Source organism: Bos indicus x Bos taurus, chromosome 14, assembly GCF_003369695.1.
Source record: "Bos indicus x Bos taurus breed Angus x Brahman F1 hybrid chromosome 14, Bos_hybrid_MaternalHap_v2.0, whole genome shotgun sequence".
Taxonomy (NCBI): Eukaryota; Metazoa; Chordata; class Mammalia; order Artiodactyla; family Bovidae; genus Bos; species Bos indicus x Bos taurus.
Window position 1 is genome coordinate 4,062,776 of NC_040089.1, and position 25,818 is coordinate 4,088,593.

The following is a 25,818-nucleotide window of genomic DNA, read 5'->3' on the forward strand; positions in this document are numbered from 1 at the left end:
GACTTCCCTGGTTTGCACAGCGAGTCACAGGCAGAACTGGACTCTGAACACAGGGTTCTAAACAGAAGCTCTGTCATTGTGCCAGCTGCTGCAGCAATAGTCAACGGCCCTGAAGGTGCTCGGTCTGTGGTGACTGAGGAGGACTTTTGCAGGTCTTGAATCCAGGAGGCAGGCTCCCCAGCACTCCCCAGGCAGCTGGCCTCTTGGGCTTCCATAGAGACAGAAGCCAGACAGCTCCCTCTGCCCTTCTGCCCCTGCAAGTGCGGTCTTCATCAGACAGCACAGCAGAGGCTCAGAAGGACCCGGCTCAGTGTCCTGGACACAGCCACGCCAGGCTTTCCTGTCTCCACCAGATTCCTGCCCAGAGCTTCGTCCGTCGCCCCAGCAACACATCCGCGGTGCCTCACTCCACACAGTCTCCACCCTCCGTGGGCAGCGGCCAGACCCTCTGCAGCAGGCAGAGCTCGCACTTTGTCCAGGCTGCCTCGCGATGTGCCAGATCTCATTTTCTCCCTCTAAATTGTCTTCTGCTCAGTGTCTTTTCTCCCCCACCTCTGAGTCCCTGAATAGGGAAGGCTGGTTACTATGGCGATGGGCTGGCTCGTGGAAGGAACTCAGCTCAGTAAATTAATTGCTGGACTTTTTGGAGACTAATGGTATAGCCCTGCCTCCTAGGGACAGGGTGTGGCCTGCGTCGTGCCCACTTGGCAGCCAAGTCCTAGACAGAGCTGGTGAGAGAAGTAGAATCGTGGTACCCATGCTTGCTGGTGGGGAAGCAGGGCACACAGATCTCACCAGGTACAGTGGCTGTGTCCCTGGTCTGTGCCAGTATCTCTGCAGCATGCTTTGTAGAAACGACTTCATGGAACCCTCACAGCATCCCCTATGGAGTAGGGGTGATCCCCTCTTTTGATGGAGATGGGATGCTCATTTAGTGGCTCCTGAGCATAAAGGTGCCTTACCTAGCCTGCCTCCTTGTGGGCATTTTGCTATGAACACTCATTCATTCTCTTCCCTACAACATCTTCCAGAAGACAGAAGTACAGGGAACATTTCCTATCTCATTCTGTGATGCCAACATGATCCTAATCCCAAATAAAGGCATTCGAGGAGAGAAAATGGCACACCAATATCTCTCGTGAGACTCGACGCAAAAACTCTCAACAAAATATTAGCAAATAAATATGACAGTGAATAAAGGGAGTTCTAGGTCATGGCCAAACAGAGTGTATCCCAGGCATGCAAGGATGGTTCAATGTTTGGAAATCACTTAATGGAATCCATCACACAACAACCAGAGAAGACCCTTCTCTGTCCTCTGGAGGATGCACGACTTGTTTTGGCTATATCCATGTTGTCTCTGTGCTTAAGAAAGAAGGGTTTCTCCAGCCAGATCCCAACATCCTGAGAAGCCCTGTTATGCTTGATTATACCTATGTGCCTGTGTTTGCCTGGGACTAAATCCCGGCTACTGGGTGTGTGTCAGGGGCAGGTTCCTGAGCCCTTTGTGCCTCAGTTTCTTAATCTGTAAAATGGGTCTCATGATACCTGCCTTCCAGATTAAATGAGTTATTATGTATCAAGTCCTGCGAATGACTCTTGGCATTTAGTAAGCATGTGATATATGTTAAAAAGGTGAGTGTTGGAGAGTGTGGACTTTGGTTATTCAGGCCTGACAGCAGGTCCAGCTCCGACTTTACTGGCCTGGGTGCCTAGCAAAATTGTCTGTGCTCCCTGATCCCAGATTCGTCTTCAGGAGGGTGGGGCTCGCAGTACTGCCTTGCAGAGAAGATGTTGCTAAAAGGGGCCTGGCTTGCAGCACACACATTTCCCCAGCCTTTTCTTTAGAGGACCAGACAGCAAGACTGTGAATTTTCATCTCCACACATATTCACCGGGACAGAGCTCAGCACAGACTGGCCCTGGGGGAGCTTGCTGTCCTGCTGCCGCTGCTAAGTCGATTCCATCGAGTCCGACCCTGTGCGACCCCAGAGACAGCAGCCCACCAGGTTCCCCTGTCCCTGGGATTCTCCAGGCAAGAACACTGGAGTGTGTTGTCATTTCCTTCTCCAGTGCATGAAAGTGAAAAGTGAAAGTGAGGTCGCTCAGCCATGCCCGACTCTTAGTGACCCCATGGACTGCAGCCTACCAGGCTCCTCCATCCATGGGATTTTCCCATGGAAAGAGTACTGGAGCGGGGTGCCATTGCCTAAGGAATAGTTATTTCTGAGTCCTGTGGACCTGCTTTCACATGCAGCTCTACCCTTCACCAGCTGGGTGTGCTGGGGGCATCTCCCTGCTTGTCAGCCTTGGCTTGCTGGCCTGTGAATGGGGGATGCAGGTGTCCACACCATGGTGCTGTTCTAGAGATGGGACCTGTGATATGTGCAGCGTGGAGGCTTTCCAGTGACGCCGGGTTTTACCCAGGTAAGGGACCCTTGGGCTTCCCAGGTGGCGCTAGTGGTAAAGAACCCGCCTGCCAATGCAGGTAGAAGTAAAAGACACAGGTCCAGTCCCCGAGTCGGGAAGATCCCCTGGAGGAGGGCATGGCAATCCACTCCAGGACTCTTTTCTGGAGGATCCCATGGACAGAGGAGCCTGGAGGGCTGCAGTCCACAGGGTCACAAAGAGTTGGACACGGCTGAAGTGGCATAGCATGCACACGTGCACAGGATGGTGATGGGCTGAAGAAGCACGTGTGGTCGGAGTCCCTGCCCTGGCTTCTGCTACTGACATGGCCTTAAGGTTGTGCTAAGGCTTTACTTGCAGGTTTCTTTTTTTTAAGGTTTGTTTTTGCTTTCACTGAGTCTTTGTCACTGCACCAGCTTTCTCTAGCTGCAGTGAGTGGGGGCTGCTCTCTAGTTGCCGTGGGCTGGCTTCTCATTGCAGTGGCTTCTCCTGTTGCAGAGTGCAGGCTCTAGGTGCACGGGTTCAGCAGCTGTGGCTCTCTGGCTCTAGGGTGCTGGCTCAGTAGTTGTGCACATGGGCTCAGTTGCCTTGTAGCATGTGGGATCTTCCCGGAGCAGGGATCGAACCTGTGTCCCCTGCATTGGCAGGTGGATTCTTAACCGCTAGGTCACCAGGGAAGCCCTTACTTGCAGTTTTCTTGTTTAATCCCCTTGCAGCAACCCTGTAAGGTGGTTTGTTCGTATCTCACTCCTCAGTGAGGATGCTAAGGCGCAGAAAGTTTAGGTCGCTCTCTGAGGTTGCAGAGTTGGTGATTGACGGAGATTTGCACCACCAGGCACTCTGGGTTGAGGCTCTGCCTCCTGACCTCCTGGCGAGGTCTGCCCCAATCTACATCTGACCCCATCGACCGAAGCTGCTTTTCTCTTAGTGGTGCTGGTGGGTGATGGAGCTGTGAGAGGGCTGAGCGTGCTGACCTGCAGCCTGGGATGTGGGGTCAGGCAGTCCTCAGCCCAGTGTGGGGATGCTCCTGGGCTGTTACAGAATCTGCTGCCTGTTTCACAGTTAGGCCAACCAGTCCACCCTCACTAGAGAGAACCACTCCTGAGATCTCTTCTTCTTATAAAGACACTAATTTATCGTGGTGAACACAACCTCATGACCTCATCTAAACCTAAGTATCTTCCAAAAGGGGCTTCCCAGGTGACTCAGCCCATAAAAAATCTGCCTACAGTGAAGGAGACCTGGGTTTGATCCCTGGGTTGGGAAGATCCCCTGAAGGAGGGCATGGCAACCCAGTCCAGGATTCTTGCCTGGAGAATCCCATGGACAGAGGGCTACAGTCCATGGGTCGAAAAGAGTCAGACACAACTGAGCAACTACCACACACACAGTTTCCAACGACCCCTCTTCCAAACACCATCACACTTGGGATTGAGGTTTCAACACGTGAATTTGGGGGGGACTTGATTTAGTCCAGAGAAAAAGGCCTGGACAAACATTTGTAGATGGTAGGTGAAGAGAAAGGGAGGGTGGGAAGTTGCCAGGAGGGACCACTCAGTATGCCCCAGGATCCACTGGGCCCTCCATTCCCCTAAACTGTCATCTGAATTAAGTGTCCTGTGGATGCTGTGACAAATCATAGAACAATTTAAGCAATGCAGATTTATTATCTTAAAGTGCTCAAGATCAGAATTCCAAAATGGGTCTTACTGGGCTAAAATTAAGGGGTTGGCAGGGCTGTCCCCTTCGAAGTCCAGAGGGGAGAATTCAGTCCTTGCCTCTTCCAGCTTCCAGAGGTCACTTGCATTCCTTGGCTCGTGGACCCTTTCTCTGTCCTCAGAGCCAACAATGGCTGAGCAAGTCTTTCTCAGGTTGCCATCTCTCTGTGTTCTGACCCAGATTCTTCCTTTTGTAAGGATCCTTGTGATTACATGGAGCCTACCGAGATACTCCAGGTTATCTCCATATTTTAAGGTCAGGCGATTAGCTATGTGTTTTTGTTTTTTTTTTAGCATTAACTTATTGTTTTTTTTCATTTCCTTATGTATTTATTGGCTGTCCTGGGTCTTTGCTGCGGTGTGTAGGCTTCTCCAGTTGCAGCGCACAGCCTCTCTAGCTATGTGTGTGGGCTCAGCAGTTGTGGCACACAGATTTAGTTGCCCTGTGGCATGTGGGATCTTCATTCCTCAACCAGGGATTGAATCCACGTCCCTGGTGTTGGAAGACAAATTCTTAACCACTGGCCCACCAAGGAAGTCATGATTTGCAATCTTAATTCCACCTGTATCTGTCATTCTTCCTTGCTATGTAGCATAACATATTCACAGAGATAAGGATATGGACATCATTTATAAGGTTTATTGTAATAAAAAGTATATAACATAACATTTACCATTTTAAGTGTGTGACTCAGTAGCAACAGGTTCATTCAGATATTATATAAACATCAGCACTATTTCTGGAACATTTTCATCACCCCAGACAGAAACCCTATAACCATAAAGCAGTAACAGAAGATGTCTTACTGCATATTTAGGCCTTTCTTTAATTCCGTTCAGCAGTGACTTGTGGTTTTCAGGGTACAAGTCTTGCACCTCCTTGGTTCAGTTTATTCCTAAGTATTTTATGCTATTTTTTGATGCTGTTGTAAATAAAATTCTTTTCCTTAATTTCTCTATGGATTGTTCATTGCTCCTGGACAGAAATACAGCAGATTTTTGAATGTTGTTTTTTTTTTTTCATTCTGCAACTTTGCTGAGTTTGTTTATTGGTTCTAATGGCTTTTTGTGAGTTTTTAGGGTTTCTTACACATGGTAACTATCATCTCACCTTCTCCTGAAATGGTCACAGGACAATCCCCCTCCTGTTCCTGAGCCCCCATAAACACCCCCTTCCCTCTCTCAGTGTCATTGAGCCTACCTTGCCTGGGCCTATGTCTTACCTGTCTCCCAGGTGTCCGTGAGTATGGATTTGGTGACATTCATCTGCCTGCCCTCAGAACCTGTCACATGAAGGCCACTGGCAAATATTTGTGAGTGAATAAATGAATGGTAACATCTATAAGCAGTTTCCTTTACCTGGATCTTGGTGTTCTCAATGACAAACAGTTTTTGAAATGGCCATCCACGTGAAAATAAAATACACAAAATGGGAAATCATTTAGCTAATAAACCTCAATGGATCAAAGAAATGCATTGAAAGCAAGAAGGGATGTTGAGTTAGCCAAGATCAAAGGAATGGTGCCAATCTGTGCGGCCAGGTACGCAGTGAGAGGGGCACCCACACATGCACTCCGACACTGCTGGGGGCAGTGAAAACAGGGCAGCCTTTTTGCAAAGCAGTTTGACAGTTCTTACCAGGGCCCTTTCAAAACCCATAGGACGGACGCCCCAAGTGTTTTCCTACAAATCTATTGTAAGAAAATAGCTGAGTATGGGCAAAGAGATGTCCTCTTGTGACATGCTAAACAAATAAAGCAGCCTATTAATGTCTAAAAGTAGAAAATACGATCAGAATAATGACGTTAGTGTCACAGGTCAAGAGCCTTAGGGAGCAGATAACAGGAGGCCTGCGGGTTCTTAATTAATTTGCATCTGCTAATGGATGGATGGGGACCGGAGAGATGGATGAATCAGGGAACAGGAGGTAACACTGAGCTTTGCTCTTAGAAAGTCACACCTTTGGCTGTGTGAAAAGTTGAGTCTCAGCAGTGAAGAGGGTTGGGAGGCTGGGTCTGGGGAATTCCTCCCCTGAGGGGGTCCAGAGGTTACTTCTGCAGCTTCTTAGCTCAAGGGCCCTCCTGTAAAGATGTTCTTTCTTCACACAGGACATGTTCCAGTAGACCCTCACGGTGTCTCTTCCTGGCCAAGAAATGCTGGTTCCCAAGCACGAGAGAGCCATGGGCCACCTGAGAGGGAGCGTCGTGGCCGGCCTCCTGTGGATGCTGCTGCTTTGGAGCGGGGACCGCGGCTGTCAGGCCCAGAGGGCAGGTAGGGCCGTAGGCGGAATACAGAGCAGTGGGTGTGTGTTCATGTGTGTGTGGGTGTGGGCCGGGGGTGAGCTAGTGCCAGGGGGTGTGAGAGTGTGGGTCATCCCAGGTGTGGTGTCCACTGTCCCCCAGCCAGTGTGAGTCATAATCAGCCATGCCACTGGGGCGTGTACACGTGTGAGAGAGTGAACACACATCTGAGGTCGATCATACAACGTGTTGAGGCTGTGTCTCTGTTGACCACATACATGGTGTGGGGACAGCAGTGGGGTTAGCGTCCTGCTGCCTCGTCTGGTTCCTGAGAGGACCTTGGGCCACAGCCCGAGGGGCACTGAGTGCCCTGGAGTCCAGCCTAAAGGGGTGGCCGGGACAGTGAGCGGCCAGAAAGTGGGGAAGTTAGGAGCAGAAACAGCCCGGGCGGGAGAGGTGAGAAGTGACAGAACGGCTTGCCCACCTGTCCGAGGGCCTCCTGGGAGGAGTCATGGTCCGTGGGAGACCTGGGGAAGGAGTCAGGACGGGAGCGGCTTGGGCTGTCACGGCACCCAGCCCCGAGCCTGCATGCCAGGTCTGCGGTACACAGCTGGACCTGGTCTCAGGGAGAGAACTGCCGCTGGATGGCTGGGTGTGAAATGCTGCCCCATTTTACAGACGAGATGCCCAGTATTGGATAAAAACTACGTAAACCGCAAGGATTTACTGTGCAGTCCAGGGGACTATATTCAGTATCTTGTAGTGACTTATAATGGAAAAGAATTTTTAAAAAGACTATAGATTGATACATAAATATGCATAAGCAGATCACTTTGCTCTAAGCCCTGAAAATAACACAATATTGTAAATCAACTATGCTTTGATTTTTTTAAAACGTTGAAAAAAAAAAAAAGAGAGCCCCCCCGCCCCCATGCCCCACCCCCTGTGAGGTTGAACGAATGGGCAGGGTTGAGCTAGAGTCAGGCTGTTTATCTGGGCCCTCCAAAGAAGAGGAAAAACAAACAACAACCCCCCAAGGCTTGTGTTTCTCCATCACTTTACAAGGGTCTATTCTGCCTGCGACTCACAAAGCTGGGGTAGCTAGACAGACAGTGATGAGTGTGGACATCTTGTTTTCCGTGTGGGGAACACGGGCCTTCCCAGGAGATTTCTGTGCCCCCAGTATAGCTGCAAGTGCCCAGTTGGCACCAGGATTATCAAATTCAGAAGTGGGAAGGCCCGAGGACCTTCTGTCTCCGCCCCCATTTCATGGAGTGGAAAGCAGTCTGTGGGGTCACAGGGCCCCTGCGAGTGGCAGGACCGAAGCCAGAAACCAGGGCCCCTCCCGCCTCATTGCCCTTCATTCTCACCTTCCTGCAACCGCACCTGTGCCCTGGCCTCCAGAGAAAGTGGCCCCGTGGTGAGGCCTCCCGCACGAGTGAACCTTCTGCCGCCTGCAACCACATCACCTCAAGGGTTAGAGCCGTGGGCAGCAATCACCCTGATCAGGCTTGGACATCATGGTCCCAAAGGCAAAAGGATGACCTTTGTGTCCAGGACAAAAACTCCCCAGGAGTTTTCTCTGAGTGCACACATCTGGGCAAACACACTTCAAAAGCTCTGATCCTGTTAGGGGATCCGTTCTGCGAAGGCAGGGGTTCACCTCGGCTTCTCAGCCGATTGGACTTGGATTTTAAAAAACTAGAGGGGAAGGTAGACGTGGAAAATTCAAGGGGAGCACTGGAGCAGGGTGGGATGAGGATGTGTGCGTGTGTGTTTAAATATACCTAGCTATATCATTTTTGTTTTTTGAACTTAATGCATTGTGTATTGTGTAAACGCAAGATCAGGACTACATAGAACTACAAGGTAATACAATTCGCTCATGGCTCTGCTTGCCAGAAAGAAGCGATGGTTCTTTTCGTAGCTTCTCTCCTCAATACGCAGTTGTATACATGCACATGCACACACAGACACACACAGACACACACACACGTGCTTTTCATACCTAGTGATAGATGATAGAGTGAAAAATGTATCCACATTGGTAAATGTGGCAATGGTAGAGTGGAAGGTGTATCCACATTGGTAAATACGGCCATCACTGTGGTGGCCGCCTAGCATTCCATTGAATGATGCAGGCGGAATATTATTTAAGTGGTCCTTATGCGTACCCATGAAGGCAGGCTCCGGGATTTTGCTTGGCAATGCTGCCATGAACTTCCTTACAGCTTTACTTTTGCCCTTTCTATTTATCTGCTGGTTTTCTTTAAGTAAATCACTGAATCTGGAATTGGCGGATTCAAAGATACAAGGCTTTTAGGGCTCTGATGATGGGGGTGACAAACCCCAGACTCACTCCTTGAGCCCATAAAGGCATTCTCCTTATATCCTCACTGGCCACCACAGTCAATATTTTTTACTTTTGCCAACTGGACGTTTTAACACAGTGAGATCTCTCTTTTTTAAAAAAAAAAAAAATTATTTTCACTGATCAACTGTCTGTGCCAGGTATTTCCAGAAGCCTGATCCGCTGCTCCCGTTGTCATGGCCAAGACTCAGATTCTGGAAAAATCGAGGCAAGGGCATTTTGATGATTCCCCTGTCTACTTGGGCAGCACTTTGAAGTTTAGAAAACACTTTTCTTCCTATTATCTAACTGTAAAATGGGGACCAGCAAGCTCTCTGCACAGGGTTGCCCTGTGGATCAGAAATAAATTATAGTGCTGCATTTTATTTAATCAAAAGTGTCATATAGCTTATATAAAGTTTATATTTGTAAAGATATGAGCCTATTTTTATAAAGCACCGTAGACTTTCTAAAATATATGAATGCAATCCATTTTATATGATTTCTAATAGTGAGACACTGTGAACTGTTTAACTCTCTGACAGGAGAGGACTGGCTAAATAAATTATGTTCATCCCTGTGGCGGAATCTCTGCAGCCATGGAAACCAGCATTATCACACTGGAAATGGGCTCCTGGCCTATCACTGGATGCTGGGAACCAGCTTATATATCAGTGCCACGGGTACAGGCCCACTTCTGCCAACAGCATAGATAAATACACCGTGGGTTAGCAGTAGTTATCTCTGCCCAGATGGAAATATGAGCGTTTGAAGATTTTTTGGATTGCCTTTTGCAGGTCTGAAAGACAATGAAGTCACTTTTGAACCAACATAGTAGGAGGAGTTAAAGAAACTGACAACAGTAGTCAGCACTGTTACATGACTGTTATGCACTTACATGGATATATCTGTAACCTATACATAATCATATATGCTTATACACAGTACATAATATATAATATATAATTATGTTATTCACTTGTATAAATACATGTAGACTGTATATATAATTATCTATAGTATATAATATATACTTATATGTTATTCACTATATATATATGTGAGTGTACATATTAACTATATACGTAGTCAGGTGAACTTCACAGCAATCTTGGGGAGACTCCCCATCAGATAGCCTTTAGGGAACCAAGGTTGGGGCTTTAAGGCGGCAGCCCAGCCTCGCTTCACCCCGCGGAGCGGGCGGGGCCTGGAGGCAGGTCTGGGGGACCCAGATGACCATACTTCCAGCCCGCTGCAAGGACCCTGCCTTTCCCGTTGCCCCTGTAGGTTGCAAAACTGTCCACTATGACCTGGTGTTCGTGCTGGACTCCTCCTCGAGCGTGGGCAAAGAGAACTTCGAGAAGGTCCGGCAGTGGGTGGCCAACCTGGTGGACACGTTCGAGGTGGGCCCGGAGCGCACGCGGGTGGGCGTGGTGCGCTACAGCGACCGCCCAGCCACAGCCTTCGAGCTGGGCCGCTTCGGCTCGCGGGCTGCGGTGCGCGCGGCGGCGCGGCAGCTGGCCTACCACGGCGGCCACACGCACACGGGCGACGCGCTGCGCTTCATCACACGCCACAGCTTCACGCCACGAGCCGGCGGCCGCCCCGGGGACCGCGCCTTCAAGCAGGTGGCCATCCTGCTGACCGACGGCCGCAGCCAGGACCTGGTGCTGCCCGCTGCCACGGCCGCGCGTCGTGCTGGCATCCGCATCTTTGCCGTGGGCGTGGGCGAGGCGCTGCGTGAGGAGCTAGAGGAGATCGCCTCCGAGCCCACAGCGGCGCACGTCTTTCACGTGTCTGACTTCGACGCCATCGACAAGATCCGGGGCAAGCTGCGGCGCCGCCTGTGCGAGAGTGAGTGGGGACCGTGCCCGGGGCGGGCGGGGCGAGGGGCAAACCCAGCTTCCAGGCAGAGGCGGGCCTGAGGACACCCTGCGGCTGCTCTGCAGCTCAGGAACCTGGAAACCCAGGCGCACCCACCCCCAGCGTGCACACCTACCCTCAGGGTCCCATGGGCCCTGTGCCTTGGGCCCTGAGTCCAGGGAAAGAAAATTCATGAGGGCTGGGTCCTAAACCCCATCCAGCCTCAGATTTTGGTTACCTGTCTCTGGTTGCAGCTCCGTATCTGCCATGGGGACTATGCATTGGTTTCTCAGGGCCCTTGAGTCAGAGCAGGTGCTTGCAAGGCCTCGCCCAAGCACCTGCTCACACAGGTGAGAGATGTCAGGTCCTGCCCCTTTCCTGAGGTGTCACAGTGAAAAATCATGGAAGAATGGGGCACAGACCGCCTTCAGGAACTGTCCCCGGCAAGCCCGAGGCAGCCACTTCAAGATGATGGCTGCTGCTGGTCCCAAAGGCCAGGGCCTCTTGACCTGTTGCTCTCTGAGATCACCCGAGGCCTCCGAGTTATTTGTCTGGAATCTTGACTGTGGCTAGGGCTAGGGGGATGAGAGAGGGAAGAGTTTGTGGGTGGAGTAAGGGGACAACTGGGCAGAGAGCCAGGAGCCCCTAGGGCTCTGACCTGGGCGGCTGACCTCAAGATTCTAGTGGGGTCATCCTGAGGCCAGCCCCCTCTCCAGGACAGGAGGGGCTGGAGTGGGTTTCTCCCGTGTCAGCCTTTCCCCAGCTTCAGCCTGTGCCTGCTTCACTGGGGTGACATTCCTTCCTGGTAACTTCCCCCTCCCGGGCCCAGGTGGGGGCAGGGAGCAGTGTTGCCTCTGTCTTACTGACTTCTCTGGGGGACTGAGCCCTGGGTCAGGGAGCCCTGAGGGTCCCACCTAGACAGGGGCAGGAGGCTGGGTCAGTGGAGGAGGGACTGACAGTGGGAACAGCAGGCCGGAGCTGCAGGGACCTGGTCTCAGGGATGGGCCAGCCTTGCAGCTAAGACTTGTCTGAGCCTTGATGCTTGTCTCCATTTCTTTTGCACTCTGTGGCTTTTTCTCTGTGTTGACTTTCTCAATCTCTACTTACTTATTCACAGATACTTAACGAGAGTCTGTTTTTTGTGCAGCCTTGTGCTGATTTCTGGGCCTATAGAAAAAGATAAGACACAGCCCTTGCCCTCAGGCTTTCCTCATCTGTTGCTGTTCAGTCTCTAAGTCGTGTCTGACTCTTTGTGACCCCATGGACTGCAGCACGCCAGGATCCCCTGTCCTTCATCATCTCCTGGCGTTTGCTCAAACCCATGTCCATTGAGTCAGTGATGCCATCCAGCTATCTCATCCTGTACCCTTGTGCTGCCTTCAATCTTTCTCAGCATCAGGGTCTTTTCTGATGAGTTGACTCTTCACATCAGGTGGCCAAAGTATTGGCACTTCAGCATCAGTCCTTCCAAGGAATATTTAGGATTGATTTCCTTTAGGATGGACTGGTTGGATCTCCTTGCTGTCCAAGGCATTCTCAAGAGTCTTCTTTAGCACCACAGTTCAAAAGTATTGATTCTTCGGCGCTCAGCCTTCTTTATGGTCCACACATGACTACTGGGAAAACCACAGCTTTGACTAGACAGACCTTTGTTAGCAAAGTAATGTCTTTGCTTTTGAATATGCTCTCTAGGTTTGTCATACTTTTCTTGCAAAGAGTAAGTGTCTTTTAATATCATATCTGCAGTCACCATCTGCAGTGATTTTGGGGCCCAAGAAAATGAAATCTGTTCCTCATCTAGATATTGGGAAAGACACCAAAGAAAAGAATGTGGTGGGTGAGGTCCTGCTGTTGTTTTGGTGGATGGTGACCTTGAGAATGAGGGAGGGCTTCCTGGAGGAGGTGGCACTTAGTTTAGAAGAAAGAGCACAAGCTTCAGGATGAGGTGGCAACGTTTAGTCAGTGCACTATAATGACTGGAGGAGAGGAGCAGAGTGGGGGCTGGTGGCTTTGTGTGATTGTCAAGGCCTGGATAAAGAGGGGCCTTGTGTGCACGGCGAGGCATTGAGGGTTCTGGGCAGGACGTGACATGGTCAGATCTTCGCGGAGAAAGGAATCCTGGCAGGTTAGTGAGCCCCCTCACAAGACAGCTGGGCAACTTCAGAGAATGGTGTTGGGGGTGGATGCCCAGGCCCGTTTTACAGATGAGGAAAGGGATGCCCAGAGGGTTAAGGGACACTCACCTGCTCCATAGCGTGCAGTTCACTGGCTGTGGACTTCCACAGTGACTTCATTTGACCCTCGTTACAGCCTCCTAAGATACAGATGCTCCCCTTCTTGCTGAATGCTGAGATCCAAGGGGGCACAGCTGCAAGGCCTGCAGGGCCCTCAGCAGCAGTCCAGAGAGGTGATGGCACCACGTGGGGAAGAGGAGGAAGGGAGGATGAACTGCTGCGCCAACGGCCAGGTAGAGACTTGATCTAGGTGCATATGGCCAGAAATACCGGCTGACAGAGGCGGGTGCTAGGACCAGGTCAGCCCAGGGGCAGTCATCCAGCCTGGTGGCTCAGAGTCTGTGAGCACCCAGCTGACCACTCCCGCCAGCATTTCTTCATCCTGGCAGCCTGGGTTCAAAGTGGTTCTTCGTCTTGGCAGACCAGAAGCTAGATTTTGAAGAGGTTCCCCCTCCCAGGGGATGGCTTTGGGAATGGTTCGGACAACCCTGGAGACGTCAAGTCACTGGATCGTGTTGCCCAGTTAATAAAGTGGCAGTGTGGGCACAGAATCTGGGCTGTCGGCCTCTGCCCTCATCCCCCTGTGCCCCTAGAACACAGATTTCACCACCACTGACCCTGGGTCTGAGCGAGGGACAATGGTCACAGGTAACAGCAAACCCTGCTCTAACTTGCTTAAGGAGTAAGACACAGGGACATCACCCAGGATGCAGAGGCCAGCGGTTGGGCAGCCCCGAGCGGGGACCGGGCCCTCTACTCTCCTGTTGCTCTGCTCGCCTTTGCTGTTAATTCTGTTCTTGGCAGATTTGTGTGTCAGCGTCCGGCAGTGACCAGCGTGGATGGAAGAGATGCTGATGAGGTTCTGTTTGGAGAAGACTGAGGTTGGGGAGGGAGAGGGAAGCACCGGGAGCCAGTGGCTGGAGCAGGGATGGCAGGGAGCCGGGGCCCCTGGGTGGGGAGGGCCTGACCATCACAAGCTCTGGTCTCCTCGTCTCGGGGAGAATCGCGGCTGCCCACTCGGCCGTGACCCAGAGGGAGCAGGAAAGGAGTCCCTGCCTCACTCCCTGTCCGCCGGGCTGGCTGACATCCCACAGCAGCCAGCGAAAGGGCTGGGTGACAGGGGCCTGAGCAGGACAGAGAAAGAGCGGGTGTGGGTTGGACCCAGGAGAGGAGAGGGTGACCCCACAGGCCTGGACTTGACTAGCTGGATGCCTTTTAGACCCTGTGACTGTCCCCAGCCAATCACCGTAACCTCAGAGTGAAAGCAGGCTGACTCTCTGGGCCTGAACCACAGGACCCTGTTTGATATTGTGCAGTGGGGTCAGTTACTGCCTCTCCTCCCCCAGGGAAAGGGATCTGACCCCGGCAGGAACACCAGGGACCAGACCCAAAGGGGAAAGGATGCACGTCCAGCCGGCCAGCACATCTCACATTTGCTGTGGAAATGTCAGGAGAAAGTCAGGACTCTCCCTCGCAGGCTTCTCCACATGCCTGAATGGAGGGAAGAGTCGAGTTATTCTTAATCATCTGAAGGGAATCCGGTTTGTAAATACAGCTGGAGGCTGAGAGGGTCCGCTGTATTCTGGAGACTCAGGAAGCAAAATGTCTTCACAATTGCTTCAATTAGAAACAAAGCAAAACAAAACAGAAGAGCGAACAGGAACGTAGTGGGAAGCACGTGGCGGGTGAGATTGAGGAGCCCCACAGCATCCAAACAGCCAGAAGCCCTTTGGCACAGGCAGGGTACCTGCAGATGATGCATGGTCTGGATCCGGGCTGTTCCCGCGGGGGCTTCTCACTGATGACCTGGGAGATCTGAGAGTAAGGACATGGGTTTCCAGTGTTGTGATCATTCAGTCCATCCAGTCCACTCATTCATTTATTCATTCAACAGCCATGGTGGATTCACACTAATCTGTTCATTCATTCAACTTCAACCCAACCGTACGCTGTAGTCGGCATCGGTTCACTTCAGTCCATCTGTCGGTCCATTCATTCATTCACTGAGCAGTCACACACTGAGTGAGTCCTCTGCCAGGCAATTATCAGGTGTCCAGGATGCGGACTTGGAGCTGATGTCCTTCTTGTCCTTGGGAAGCTTTTCCTCCTGGAGGCAGCAGGGAAGTGACACATGATTATACCACAGACTGTGCATGCTGGTTGCCTCCTGCCGTTTGAAATTTCTGTTCGTTTGTCTGCGTCAGAGCTGCCTTCACCCACGGAATATAATCCTCACCAGGGAAAGGCTGTTCCTAGGGGTACCAGTGCCTGGAACAGAGCCTGGGATGGAGGAGGAGCTGCCTGAATGTTGTTGAAAAAGAAATCAGGGGCAGCAACCTGCAGTGGATTCTGTGCTGTGCATGTTGGAAGCAACTCATGCAATGATCTACTGCCTCCCAAATGCAAAGACTAAGCATATTCAGCAAATCTGAAATCCTAGCCAACAATAACTGTTTCCCTCGTGTGTATGTTGGTGAGCAGAGTGGAACGATTAGATGTTGGAGGTTGATGAACGTCTGGAAAAGGCAGGCTGGGGCATGGGGGGTGGGGGGTGAATCATACCTGCACCCTATGGCAGGCCACATCTGGGGGAGAAGGACCCCAACCTGACTTCCCAGGGTGTGGGGGAGGTGAACAGCACTCAGAGAGCCCGCTGTTCTCTGAGCACCAAACGTTTTGAAGGCTGGGGAGGATATTTGCGTTTCATTCACACTGTGTTCTCACCCAGCCCAGTTGGGGTGGGGGGAAGGGGCGGTGTCAGTGCTCACTATTTGCATCTGGGGAAACTAGTGCCTCGTCCCGCGCTGGCCATCACATGTGGCCAGTGACCAATCTGGAGCTGGTCCAGACTGAGAAGTGCCTGAGTGCCATACCCACTGGATTTTGTAGACGAGGTATGAAAAAAGGGAGTAAAGCATCTCATGCATCTTTTTATATTAATTACATGTTTAAATGATAGTATTCTGGAAATGTGGGGCTTCCCTTGTAGCTCAGTCAGTAAGAGTCTGCCTGCAATGCAGGACACCTGGGTTGGATTCCTGGGTCGGGAAGATTTCCCCTGGAGAAGGAAATGGCAACCTACTCCAGTACTCTTGCCTGGAGAATCCCATGGACAGAGGAACCTGGCAGGCTACAGCCCGTGGGGTCGCAAGAGTCAGACACGACTGAGAGATGAAGCACACACACATCCTCAAAATTTAGGGTTCAATACAACATATTCCTAAAAGTAATTTTACCTAGTTCTTTTTACTTTTTTAAAACTGTGGCTGCTAGGAAATTTCATACGATCTTCTTCCTCCTCCGCTTCCTCCTCCTCCTCCGTCTTCTATGCTGCTGATGCTGCAGATGGGAACTGAGGTATGACTGCTTCCAGAGCCTGTGCTTTCTAGCCAGCCTGGCTACCAGAGGGAGGCAGGGCAGTCTTGGGGGACAGTGGGGAAACTGAGTCCCAGCTCAGCGCACAGGAGGTGAGGGGCCAGTGTCCAGGTGGGTGCCCAGCCCCAGCCCTCAGGCAGGACAGGCTGGGATGTGGGGGCTGTGGCTGCCCTGCTCTGGTCTGGAAGCCCAGCCGGGAGTGACCATGTGAGCAGAGGAGGGGGTGATGTGGGGACAGGACCAGGCATGAGATTGGACAGTGCTTTTTGAGGGTGGCTGCTGCAGAAGCTTCTCTTTGTCCAAATTGCTCCTGGACCAGCCATGGACTCGAACTGTCCTGCTTCTCAGGCCTCAGAATGCCATCATCCCTCTCTGCTTGGAGCAAAATTCCCATAACCTGCCTCCTAAATCATAGCAGCAAATAGGATAACTTAGTGCCGCCAGCTGATTTTTTTTTTTTTTTCTAATGCATTTATGGCTTCCTTTCCACGTCTATCCTTTCTCAGAGTTCATATTCACAACACTTAGGTACTTATATTGGCTTTTACCCCATGGCCACTCCTGGTCCCTCGGAGGGTGGCTAGTTCGGGTCACTCCTGAAGTGGCCCTGCTGGCTGGGAGCAGACCTGGGATTTTGACCTCACTCTGACCGCAGAGCCTGAGCTCTTCCCACTAAGTTTGGATATTCAGGAACCATCTTTAAACCTACTGTGGCTTTGAAGTCTCACCCCAATCCCCTAAGTAAGTTTTCCTTCTGTCGCTGACGGCACTGAGGGGCCGAGTGGCTTATCCAGGATCACAGGGAATCAGGCCTTCGACTCCTCACCCAGCTCAACACTCAGTGCCCGCGAGTCTGAGCTTTTCTGAGCTGTCCTTCCGTAGTAATCCCATCAGATGTCTAATTATTGAACCCTACCAGGGCCTGGACCAGCCCTGGCTCCTGCACGGTGACCAGTGGCTGTTTGTTCAGTAGACCGATGAAGGTCATGGTAGCTGAAGAAATCTTTATCCTCATTTTATAAATGAAAGAGATGATCTGCAGACTTAGGAGTGGAGCAGCAGCAGCAGCAGCATTAAGCATGCATGGCGGTGTTGTCAGAGGCCTGTTTCTAGCATCATGACCTCCGTGGCCTTGCCCAGTGACCTCCCCTAAGGTCTGCTCTGGCCCATGGCTCACTGTCCCCCTGGCCCTGGACTCATCCAGGGAAGCACTTCCGTGTCAGGGCATCAGCTCCTGCCCCTCCATGGCCTGCCGAGGCCCCCAGGGGACTGGATCTCAGCCTGGCTTCCTGCAGAGCGTGGGGCAGAGGCCCAGCCCCAGAGCCGCAGCTGTAATTAAGAGCCCTCTCCACCCTGGGCTCGGTCACGGCCACGACACAGCCTTTATATAGCTGGTGGTGTGGCCTTCAGCGATCCTGTGGCTGCCAGCACCCACAGCCGGGGAGCCTCCACCTACTTCTATTCTGGGGACGCTCTCTGGTGGTCCTGCCTCCCCTCTCCCCAGGGACAAGGGCCATGTCCTGGGCTGTGTCCTGTAGCTCTTGGATGTTAGTGTGACAGGGCCCAGGAGGAGCTTCTCGTGTCTCTGCAGCCTCCCTCCCTCCCTCCTCTGTGCTGTGTGTCCACATGCTTTCCCAGTGGGTTTTGACTACTGGATGCGATCCTTACTCACTCACACACACTGACACACACACACACACAGAGGGGCTTTCTTATGTGTGAGGTGGAATGCATTTCACTGTTCTCCTGCAGATCTCACGGGGAGCATGTCGGCATCCCCTCCCCAGCCATGCGTTTCACCAGTTTGTGATTTTATGCATGTCCTCAGCCCCTGCAAGAAGGGTCCCGACGTCCTCTGCTCGTTAGACCTGCTCACAGACTTGGCTACCGTGAGGATGGGGAAGATGGGCCTGGGGGCTGGGCACTGAGATTCCTTGAGAGGCTCTTTATTGCTTTTGACCGTATCTGCCATAGGCCACTTCACCTTCAGGTGAGGGAATCACTTGAAAATATATTCTATGCTTTTTTTTTTTTTAATAGCAAAAAACAGTGTGAGTAAATCACAGGACTTATTTGTGTAACTGGGAACGGACCAGGTGGACCTTTGAAGACAGCAGCTCGCGGCAGTGCGCGTCTTAAAGGCTCTCTGTGATACGCTTGTGTTACTTTCTCAACACATATTTTTTGTTTCCCTCTTATCTCCTGGACTTTGTTCTGAGGCAAGGGGATCACGATGGTGAGTGATCACATCTGAGATTCTACTTTTAGGGCAATACTTTCCAGAAAGAAGATGGAGGGAAAAAAAAATCAAGTGAACTTGATTGTGATTTCATAGAGTGGTTAAGTGCTTTGAAGAAATGAAAAAGGGTTGCATGATAAAGGGTCTTAAGTGGGAAGGTTATAGGAAGGCCTTTGAGAAGAGAAAAGCTGGAATGACGTGGAACAGCCGTTCACGCCAAGGTTGATGGGCCAGAGTTCCAGCAGAGGCAAGCAGGAGAGCCAAGGGCCTGCAGGAGGCCTGGCCCTGATGCTGGTGGAGGAGGGGCTCGGCCTGGCGGGGGTGGGCAGCAGTGGTGCCCAGGGGTGGAGCATCATGGCGCTTACCTGTGAGGGCCGCTTACCCCCGAGGGGCGCTTATCGCCAAAGCCGCCGAGGGACCCTTACTGTTGAGGGTGGATGCTGAGGCTTGACTCTGGGGCTTGATTCTCCAGAGTCCACTCAGCTGGGAGGGGGCCGAGAACCAGCCAAGGGCAGAGCGCACCTCAGCACCTGAGAATGTCCCCTTGAGGACCAAGAGATACTGTCCAGGGAGAGCCTGGGCCTAGCTGTTGGCATGTCTGGGCGGCGTGTCTGGGCTGGGAGTCTGTTTGGGCCTGTCTCCCTCGGGGCCTGAGTCTTGTGGTCATCAGAGAGGGCACAGCCCTGCTGGCGGCCTTGTGCCCAGGGACCAAGTCCTCCTGTCCCTACCCGTCTCCTTTCCCACGTCCCTCTGCGTGGCCCAGAGACTTGTGAGGTCAGCGCATGCGTGCACACACACACACACTTACTCACATACACCCCATAAACCATACATACACCCCCCCACACTCTACACACACCCACACACACCCCATAAATCATACATGCACCCCCAGACACTGCACACACCACACACACACTCACATCTAGGAGCACACACGTGCCCATGAGGCGACCTGCCCAGCTTGTCCCCCCTGGATGGATCTGAAGCCGGGGCAGAGCCGGCGGCCGCCCCAGCTGCGGGTTTGGAGCCGCCACGTGGATGCCTGTGGCCTGGCTCCCTGACCACATCGCCTTCAGGAAGCGAGGCTGGGGGTCCCACCCTTTGCCTGAAGGTCACCGGGAGGTCCTCCCTGGGAAAACTTGTCTTGATTGAGGTCACCCCCTGGAAACGGTCATGGGGTTTCTTAATTCTGATTATGAGCTGGGACATTTTATTGGAAAATTACTGAAAGCAATGGAAAACTAAAAACCACCCATCACTCATTCTTGATTTGTGTGCTTGGGGAAGAAGGCAGAGTTGCCCAGCCCGGCCCCACGGGGCCCGCGCCCCTGATGAGGCCCCTGCCTGACTCCTCTGTTGGCCGCATCTGCGTGACCCACATGTCCAAACCCCAGAGCTTCCGCCTTTAGCCTCTGCTGAACCAGGGAGGGCAGCTCGTGTTGTCCACACTTGCTGATGGGTGTTTCCCGATGCACAGAAGGAGTAGGCCCCCTCGCATCCTGAGTTCTCCCCACCTGACCATCGCTTTCTGCTGCTGGGTTCTGGGGTCTTAGGATGGCTGTCCTGCCTTTTAAGTGCTGAGCTCTCTGTGGATTTGTGCAGGTAGGGAGGCTCCTAGAGCAGGCTTGCACATGCCCAGTGACTCCCCCCGGTGCAGTGTGGGCTGGTGGGAGGCCTTGGCACCCCGCACCCTGGGTGAAGCCTCAGGCCCATTAGCTCACCTCTTCCTGTCCTGTTCATTGGTACAAAGAGGATGATGGTGACATTTCTACCTTGTTGAGCGTCCTAAAAAATCTAAGGATTGGGATGCGGAAAGTGCTTGACACAACAATGGCCCTGAGCACACATTCTGCCACTGTCTGCTCTTACTGTGTGTGTCGGCATGTGTGGGCTGTAGCCCCCAGGCTCCTCTGCCCGTGGGGTTCCCCAGGCAAGAGTACTGGAGTGGGCTGCCATTTCCTTCTCCAGGGGACCTTCCCGACCCAGGGATGGAACCTGCATCTCCTGCGTTAGCAGGCCAGCTCTTTACCGCTGAGCCGCCTGGGAAGCTCACGTGTGCATAGTTATTGTTTGTCAGAAAGGTGATTGAGTTTATGTGTTTTATGCAGGGCAGTATTTCTTGACCTTTTAAAAATAATTATCTCCTTTGAAGGGTATTTATGTAAGTGTTTTGTTTCCTCTCATTGCCTGCTTCTCTGAAACCGTAATATCACACCTACTATTTATGCTGTTTGGGTAGGTTGAACTTTGGAGGGCCCCATCTGAAATCCCTCAGATTTTTTCAAACCCTCACTGAAAGCCATTTTTGCTCCTTTGGAGGCAGTATTACCCGCTTTGGGAACGCGTGGTTTCTGGCGTGTGTGAGGATTACAGGATGAGAACTTGGGGAGGGCCTGCGTTCATAGCCTGCCCTCTGCCCCTGGGGAGCTACAGTGTTGTAGCATCTGGGTTGAGCAGATGGACTGAGGTCTACAGGCCCCAGTTAAACACAAGTTTCTCTGTTGGACAGCTTCCTTTTTTAACCTTTAGTTTTTACTATAAATCGAGGACAGTAATATTACTACCTACTCTCTGGAGCCCAGGGAACATGCACATGAAAGGCTCCCTTTGTAGCCTGGCACAGAGTTTGTGACCATCATAATCAGGGCACGGCCTTGCCAGCATTTCTGATCTGTGGACAGAGACTGGATGGAATCCCAACTCTGCCCGCTGCCTGCTGCCCGCTGGTGGTGCCTGGGCTGGAGTGTGAGCCTCTCTGAGCCTTGGTCTCCTCGTCTGAAAGAATGTGATATTTACTGATCTAGTGAACCACTTACAGTGGTTCTTGTTTTTATTGCATTGTTTATTATCATACTTAATACCATGATGCTGGGAAAGATTGGAGGCAAAAGCAGAAGGGGGCGAAAGAGGATGAGGTGGTTAGATAGCATCACTGACTCAATAGACATGAATTGGAACAAACTCCAAGAGATAGTGAAAGACAGGGAAGCCTGGTATGCTGCAGTTCATGGGATCAGAGAGTCAGGTGCAACTGATAAACTATTTTTATGACAAATCTATATTTGAAAAACGTAAAAAACTGAAGTTCTGAGACATAACGACTGCGTGTGAGCTCCTCATCCCAGGAGGGAATCAGGCAGGGTCTCGAAGTTCACGCACTTTGGATTCTGTAAAGAGAGCTAGCCTATTCAGGAAGGCAAGCCCGTCCTTGACCTAGTGCAGGGGCTGGCCAACTCCAGCCCGCAGGCCAGATCCGCTCAGGCACCACGTTTTACACACTGAGTTTTATTGGAGGATGTAGTTCATGTCAGCTTGTTTACATATGGCTGGTGGCTGTGTTCACACAACCACAGACAGAGTGGTTGTGACAGCAACCACGTGGCCCATGAAGTCCGAAGTGTTTACTCTCTGGCTCTGTAGAGGGAAAGATCACGGACTCCCGATGATGGGTTCTGATGCAATGGTTAGGAGAATCTGAAGTTGCTGCCACTGTCTCCTGGGGTGACCCTGGAGAGGGCGTTTCATGGGGTGCTGAGCAGGGTGTGTGGGGTTCCCACCCACCTATTATATTATAAATTAATATGTATTTTACATTATATTTTAAATTAATACATTAAAAATTAATATTAACTATTATAAATAATATGTTATATATAATCCCACCCATTATATACTGTAAATTATAAATTATCCAGAAGGCCCCTTCCCTTCTGTGTCTTGATTGTCATCCTGCATAACCCTCTCCCCTGCCCCCAGGAGCTGTTGCTTTATAGGTGCTTCCTCGCCTTGCCATTTTTTAGGGGTGACTCGTGTATCCTAAAAAGTCCTTCTGCCATCCCACGTCTTAGACAAGGATTCATACCCCGGTACGACTAAAAAGGACTCAAGGTCAGCTGTGGGTCTGCGTGCTCCCCTTGCCACTGCCCGGCTGTGGGATGGTCCCAGCCATGGCGCTCTTTGTCCCTGGGGCCATCCCAGACAGAGTGCGTGCACGCAGGCATGACTGTCTCATTTACTGGCATCGTCATGCCAGGAGTTCCAGCTCAGGGAGGGAGGTTTGACTCTGCACTTGCCACAGTGGCTTTCGTGTTGCGTTGGTAAAGGGATGAAATGTAGTGGCCACAGTGAAATTGGCACTTGCAAAATGTATACACACGTATACACAGTCTATATATACACACGTGTCTGTAAATAAGTATGCATCTATATAATTAACTATGTGGAGGAATTCTGCCTTCTGAGTGTCTCTCACGTCCTGTAGCTAACCTTGACCTAGCTGGTCTGGATTCACACTTGTGGGAGGGCGAGGGGGGCACAGGGGTTACACAGTGTCTGGGGCTTTCCAAGAAATGCGGCTGATTAATTGCTGTGCTTCTGATACAGCCTCACGCTTCCTGGAAGGCTGAAGGAAAACAATTGTCAAAGCAGCATGTTCTTGCCGACTTTTTGGCTGTAAAATGTGTCTGTCTTTGTCCTTTTAATGACACAGATTCAGGTTTCTTTGAGTTTATCCACATATAAACACAACAAATCATAGACACACAGTCACACAGACACAGATACACACACACACTCAAACACACGGGCACGCAAACACACATGCCCACTCAGAACACACACATGGATCATGTATGTGCCTACACACACTCACACACGAATCTAGAGACAGGTGGTCCATACAGCAAAACCCCCTTCCTCCTGACCCTCACCCTGGAAGTTGTAAAATTACAGCTTTATTAAAAATCAGTGCATTTGGGGCTTTCCAGGTGCTGCTAGGGGTAAAGAATCTGCCTGCAGATTCAGGAGACTTAAGAGATGCAGGTTCAATCCCCGGGTTGGGAAGATCCCCTGGAGGAGGTTCTGGCAGCCCACTTCGGTATTCTTTCCTGGAGAATCCCATGGACAGAGGAGCCTGGAGGGTTACAGTACATAGGCTTGCAAAGAGTCGGACACAACTGAAGCGACTTAGCAGACACGTACGCGTGGGAGAGAGATGGAGGAATCTCATGGGGAATAGGAACAAAAAACCCCAGTGCATATGGAGTGTCTGTCTGCGCTTCTGAAATACCTGCTCATATTCTGGACGTAGCCAGTGTTGCTTGATCAAGTAATGAACACATAGTGATTTTCTTTGGTTTGTTTGTTTTCAGTCCATCTCCTGTTCCTTGCATCAGTCTAACAGCTGGACGTAGGATGAGTGACCAAGGCAGGGGCAGTGATGACAGGAGCTCTTGGAGGGGCCCCAGCTCCCCTGCAGGGCGAGCCCGGCGTCCCTCGCTGCTTGCTCAGCCTGGGTGTTTTGTGTTGCTGCCGTGTCTGCCTAGGGCCTGAGATCTGCCCTGAGCTCAGGTTGAACCAGAGGAGCCTGTACTGGTGGACCCCCTGGGACCCATGGTTCCAGGGGTTGGAATGCAGAGCTGGGCATCTCCAGTGACCTCCGCCTTGACCAAAGCCTGCCCAGCACTGGGGAGGCCCTGAGCCCCAAACCCCAGGCAGAAGAACAAAAGGAAACCTACCCACTGTGCACTCTGTTACATGTAAGTCACCGATCAAGTGTGAAAAGTGTCCCCGGAAACATGTCCCATCCCCGTAACGTGGGCCTAGGAGGCGGGCGAGACCCCCGTCCAGTGGTGTCCAGGACACAGCGGCCCCAGTCTGCCCAGCCTATGCCCAGCCCCCTTCTCGTCACTGCTCCTGCTCAGTTGGCCTTGCCTCACAGGGCCCTTGTGGGGGTAAGGACCCCCCAGGCTGCAAGGTCAAGTGTTGTCCACAGACCCCACCGACGGCTGCCCCTCACGGTCCTGGTGCCCCCAGGCTCAGGGTGGAGCAGGAGAGGGAGCTGGAGCTGAGCCCAGCACCCCAGGCAGGTGGGCTGGGCAAAGCCCGAGAGATGGGGTGCGTGTCCCCGAGAAGGTTGTCTGAGGGCAGGCCTAGGGTGGGCGGAAGGGTCGGCCTTCGGAAATTAGGAAAGGTGAGCGGAGGTTTGACCAGAGAGCCCAGCACCTGGTGATGCCCTGGTGAAGACACGGGGCTGGAAGGGGATGGGGCAGCAGCCATGGTCAGCTGGGAGGAGGGGGGCCCCCGTGCCTGCACTCCCTGTGTGAGGTCGGCAGGAAGCCGCACTGCGGAAGGGGCTCCGCAGCCTCTGCCTGCAGGTCCCTGGGGGAGGCTGCCACCTGTGGCGGGTGGGCGGGCAGCCCTAGGTGGGGGCCCTGCTCCCCGGACTGTGTGCCCTCGTGCCCCAGCCTTCCTCCCGGCCTCAGCCCCGGCTCCACTCAGCGCTCTGCCTCTGCGGCTGGTTTGTCCAGTGTTGGGGGGAGGCAGCCAGGCTGGCCGTGCTGACCCACTGGCCTCCCCATGGCTCCCACGGAAATGCAGCTGGTGGCCGTTCCAGGAACCCACCTCCGCCGACCTTGGGGAGAGTGGCCAGGGGCAGGTGGGCCTGGGGGCTGGCTGTGTCTGCCTCTGCCTGGTGCCCTGGTGCCCACCTTGCCATCCCACCCCCCACACACAGGCGTTCAGGGCCTGACGCGGTGCACGGCTGAGCTGGGCCCCACTGTCCACAGTGGGCTCCAGGCCTCTGTCTCTCTCCCCTGACTGGGGACATGACCCTGAGTCTGGACACAGTCTGACCCCAGGCCGCCTGCTAATGGAGAGGCTGTGGCTGAAAGTAGAGAGAAGAGACTGGGTATCTTGCTCGCCCATCCGCCCTGAGACCCACAGACGCTGTGGGTAGCGGTCAGGGGTGTGCCTGTGAGGAGGCATTTGCGCTCCCTCAGCCTGTCCTCTTTCCTGAAATGCAGCGGTGAGGTGGTTTGTCCTGGCCACATGCTGAGGGCCTCAGATCTGCACTGCCTCCAGAGCTGGGTTCCCGAGGCCTCTTCCCGCCGTGGGTCTCCCCCTTCTCCCCCAACCCCCCGCTTCCGGTCTTCCCAGCCCAGTCTCAGCCCCTCTGCACAGGGCCAGGGGGACGTATCTTGTTCACCCTTCTCTGGAGTCATGTGATAATTTTGCCGCTTTTTTGGTTTTACCTATTTCTCCATCTCCTCAGACTCCATGTTGGAAGGAATGGAGGGTTCCTTTTGCCTAGCTTTTCTCGCCCGTTCAGCAACCTTTTCACGTGGGACCCCTGCCCTGTGTGAAAACCTTGGGGCTGCTCCCTGTCCTCTCTGATTCTGCAGAAGCTCGGGGTTCGGGGGTGCGGACACCTCAGGTGACACCTCGCTGGGCACCGGCGTCCTGGGGTGAGGGGGGCCGTGACCCCATGGGATCGCCATGGCCTCAGCCCTGAGTCTGGAGCCTCCTGTCCTTTCTCTTGTCCAGTCCCTGTTGGAACCCTGAAGGGTCGATGCTAAGAGTGTGGATTCGGTTCTGGAACTGAGGAGAC

At 52.6% G+C, this 25,818-nt stretch overlaps 1 protein-coding gene across 1 annotated transcript in view; it reads left to right on the forward strand.

Moving 5' to 3' along the window:
- COL22A1 (collagen type XXII alpha 1 chain) overlaps window positions 1-25,818 on the forward strand; it is a 224,079-nt gene that overhangs the window by 16,758 nt on the left and 181,503 nt on the right. Inside the window, exons 2-3 of the mRNA XM_027560770.1 lie at window positions 6,236-6,398; window positions 10,005-10,571. Of these exons, the coding sequence (XP_027416571.1) occupies window positions 6,281-6,398; window positions 10,005-10,571 (685 nt within the window). The 5' untranslated portion in view covers window positions 6,236-6,280. The remainder of the gene's footprint in view (window positions 1-6,235; window positions 6,399-10,004; window positions 10,572-25,818) is intronic.